This window comes from Rhagoletis pomonella, unplaced genomic scaffold, assembly GCF_013731165.1.
Source record: "Rhagoletis pomonella isolate Grant_MI unplaced genomic scaffold, Rhpom_1.0 Rhpom_scaffold_08987, whole genome shotgun sequence".
NCBI classification, from domain to species: Eukaryota; Metazoa; Arthropoda; class Insecta; order Diptera; family Tephritidae; genus Rhagoletis; species Rhagoletis pomonella.
In genome coordinates, this window is record NW_023467515.1 from 2,526 (window position 1) to 6,551 (window position 4,026).

The 4,026-nt window shown below is 32.7% G+C and overlaps 1 protein-coding gene across 1 annotated transcript; it reads left to right on the forward strand.

Moving 5' to 3' along the window:
- The first annotated feature begins 942 nt into the window (after nucleotides 1-942).
- LOC118756141 lies at nucleotides 943-2,293 on the forward strand. The gene has a single exon (XM_036490929.1). It carries the CDS (start codon nucleotides 943-945, stop codon nucleotides 2,200-2,202), a length of 1,260 nt encoding a protein of 419 aa, XP_036346822.1. The 3' UTR covers nucleotides 2,203-2,293.
- Nucleotides 2,294-4,026: the final 1,733 nt, after the last annotated feature.

Here is a 4,026-nt window from a genome sequence, read left to right on the forward strand (position 1 = left end):
CGACAAAAAAGCAGCAAACGTTGTGCCACAAGGAACACCTACGTCAAAAGCTATTATAGAGGTGCATAGATATCTGGAAGTAGGGATAATTTCTATAAAATCAAATCCTCTTCAATGGTGGCGTGAAAACCAATATATGTTTCCAGTTTTGGCAGAGGTCGCTAAAGAAAAACTCAGTGCCCTTTGCACATCTGTTCCGTGTGAGCGCATTTTCTCAAAGGCTGGGTTGATCGTAACAGATAGAAGATCGCGGTTGAGTCCAGCAAAAAACGGAGATGCTTCTATTTTTAAATTCAAATTCAAAATACTCATCTATACAATAAATGCTTATATAACTTATATTTACATTTTCAGCAACACAGAAACTTGTCACTTTTTATTTAAAAATGTAATAATATGAAACTAATATACATTTAAAGCTTTACGAATTGCATTTTAATAACGGTATTATAAAATTATGGAGTGCTTATTGCGTTGGCTTTTTTAATGGCTGTATCAAGCTGTACTATCGAAAATTCACATAATTCTAAAATAGTGATTCGAATCACCGATTAAAGTCACTGCTTTCAGGAAATCACAGTAACAGTTTTCACAGTGATTGTAAAATCACCGTTTTGCCCATCTCTAGTAGAAATGGCAGATGTTCAATGTGAAAATTCAAATCAGGCACCTGAAGTCGCTAAAAGCAGCAAGCGTCGAAATTTGTTTCTTGCAAAGTGGAAAGACAACTATAATTGGGTTGATGAAAAATCAGGCGGCGCTTACTGTAAATATTGTGAGATAAAACTTCCTAATAACATTTGTCATTTGATGCGCCACGAAAAGTCGTTTAGGCATAAAAAATCACTGGATTCGTTAAAAAACCAGCCTAAAATTTTAACATCCACCCAAACATTTCAAAGGCAAAATGACTTAGTTAAAGTGGCAGAATTACAAATTATCATGTTTTTAATACAACATAATTTACGGTTTGCTTTAATTACACCATTGGTTTTATTGATAAGACATATTGCGAGTGACTCAGAAATTTGCAAAAAACTCAAAATTGGAAAAACAAAGGCAACTGAAACAGTAAAGACCGCAATTTTTCATGAAGTACGCAAAGATATTATTGATATCTTGCAAAATCAAACCTTTTCTATGATAATTGACGAGACAACTGACATCTCAACATCAAAATGCTTGGCGATCGTGGTTAGATATTTTGATAAAACGAGCTTGAAAGTACGGGACAGATTCTTAGCTTTAATTGAACTGGCCAAATTTGATGCTTGTACGTTAGTTCAAGAAATTAGAAAACTTTTTAAGAGTATAAATGTTCCTTTGAAAAACTGCCTTGGGTTCGCAAGTGATAACGCGTCTGTTATGGTGGGCAAAAGAAAAGGTATTGCGGCACTTTTACGTGAAGATAATCCCAATTTGTTTTCAATTGGTTGCACATGTCATTCTATACATCTTTGTGCTTCTGCTGCGGGAAAGGTTTTGCCAGCTGGTCTGGAAATTCTAACAAGAAATATATATTTATATTTTGCCCATAGTGCCAAAAGGCAAGTTGAGTTTAAAGAATTTCAAGAATATTTTTCTGTAAGCCGTCACAAAATTCTTAAAAAATCTATTACAAGATGGCTATCAATGGAACAGGTTGTTTCCAGGATTTTTGAACAGTGGACCCCTCTCCAACACTATTTTCTACAAGAAAATTTTGATTCTTCTGAAAACAATGATTTGGCTTTGAAAGTTAAAGAAGAATTAAATGACGATAACAAATTTTTGTTACTGTTTTTGAGTTACGTTCTTAAATTACTTAACAATTTAAACTTGGAATTTCAGACTGAAGCAACAAGAATTCATGTGTTGCTTATTCATGTAAAAACGATTTATAAAACTATTTTAAGTAACTTTTTAGACATAAGTTCAAACATTGATGTATTTACTATTGATTTTAATAACACCGACGATTTTAAACCTGCTAAAGATATATATTGCGGTCCCAAGGCAGAACTATTTTTAAAGTCACGAAATTTGTCTGATGAACAAACCATTGCTCTAAAAAAATATTGCATGAAATATTACGTTGTGCTGTGCAAAGAAATATGTAAACGAGTAAACTTTAAGGATCCGGTTTTGTTAGCTCTTCAAGGCATTAACCTGAATCTTTGGCCGAAACTACAGCAGAAATCGCCTCAGTGTTCCCAAATCTAATTACAGAAGAAAATATTGAAGGAATTGATTTCGAATGGAGATTGTTGAAAAATCAGCAAATAGTGTCGAAAGAATTGGAATTAGAAAATTTTTGGTCTGCTGTTTTTAAGCAAAAAAATGCATTGAACGAACAGTTGTTTCCCAAATTAGCAATATTAATTTCAAATATCCTTTGTTTACCACATAGTAGCGCAACAGCTGAGAGAGTTTTTTCTCAACTGTTTTTAATTAAGGATGAAAAACGTAACTGCCTATCAACTGAAACAATAAATTGCATAATGGCTTGTAAAGAAATTCTTAAAAATTGTAACTGTTACGAATGGAAACCATTAAAAAGTACTTTACAGGCTTACGTAAAACAGTAATTTTTATTTACCAAATAATTTTTAATAACTATAATTCTGTACATGTGTTAGTTTTAATTTTTTTTAAACAAAAGCTGTTACTTTATAAACGTTAAATTCATAAATACAAATAAAAATGTCTATCTGAAGAAAATTATTTCTTTAATTAATACATACAAATGGTGTCGCGTAGCACAAATTACACGAAAATAGCCAAATTGTTAAAAAAAAATACAATAAAAAGATTAACTACTATTTGAACGAAAAAACTACTATTGCTTATGAAAAGTGCTACTATTCGATAAAGTAAAACGACAGCACTGAGTGGGACCTCTTGAACCTGGTATGTTCAAGACCAGCGTTGCCATTTTAGCCGTTTTCCGGCTAGATTTAGCCGGTTTTGATAGCAACCAGCCGGAGAAAATTCGATCTAGCCGGCAGCCGGTTTGTTAGCCGGTTTGTAAAAAAAAGTTAGCCATTTTTAGCCGATTTTACTATTTGCCTAATTTTCAGGTGCAAAAAGTAAACAAGTTGTTCGAAAGCAATAATGCAGACCTAATGAAGATTTTTAATGAACTCAATGTTTTACTTTCGCATCTATGCTCCCTAGTGGTTATTAGCGCGGACACATTTGATCCTATATGCTCCCCGTTGGAACCATACCTTGCTCCATTTCCTCAGTTTTATCACAGTTCTGAAGAATATTTAAAAACAAAAGTAAGCACAAACGCTTTTGACCACGAAGCCGAGAAAATAATTCGAGAAAATGGTCGCTATTTTATTATCACTTTAATAAAGGAATTACGCCAACGCCTCCCTACAAATATTGCCACACTAAAAAAAATTGACTTTTTACGGTTGGAAATGCATTAAGAGTAATTAAACCAAAAGTATTAGTTCAACTACAGCAATAAAAACACAAATATAACGCCGACGAAATAACATCCACAGAGATGCAATAGCAACGGCTAACGTTACATACCTGGAGTAATTTAGACTCAACTGTAAATTTTTGGGCCGAAGTTTATTAATTTCAAAATGCCCTAGGAGAAAACCCTGACCTTTGCAACCTAGTTTTTAGTTTTCTTGTTTTGCCTATAAGTAATGCAGAAGTAGAGCGAATATTTAGTTCAATGAATATAATAAAAACTAAGCAAAGAAATCCAATGTGTGTTAAAACGTTAAACGCTATTTTATATATAAGATACGGTTTACAACGTGAAGAAAAATGCTGCCATAATTTTACTGTAGATGACGATCTCTTAAAATTAATGAATTCAGGTGATATATACAATAGTGATTCATTTGATGATGAGGAATATACACTCGATATAAATTAATGGTGTTAACTAGTCTTTCGTTTCTTGCGATTTATTTAAATAAAGTATGTGGATTTTCACTAAAACATTTTAGCGTTTTTTGCCAGAGTCTATGTGAAATTTCACTAAAACATTTTAGCCGTTTTTAGCCGCTTTTTTTT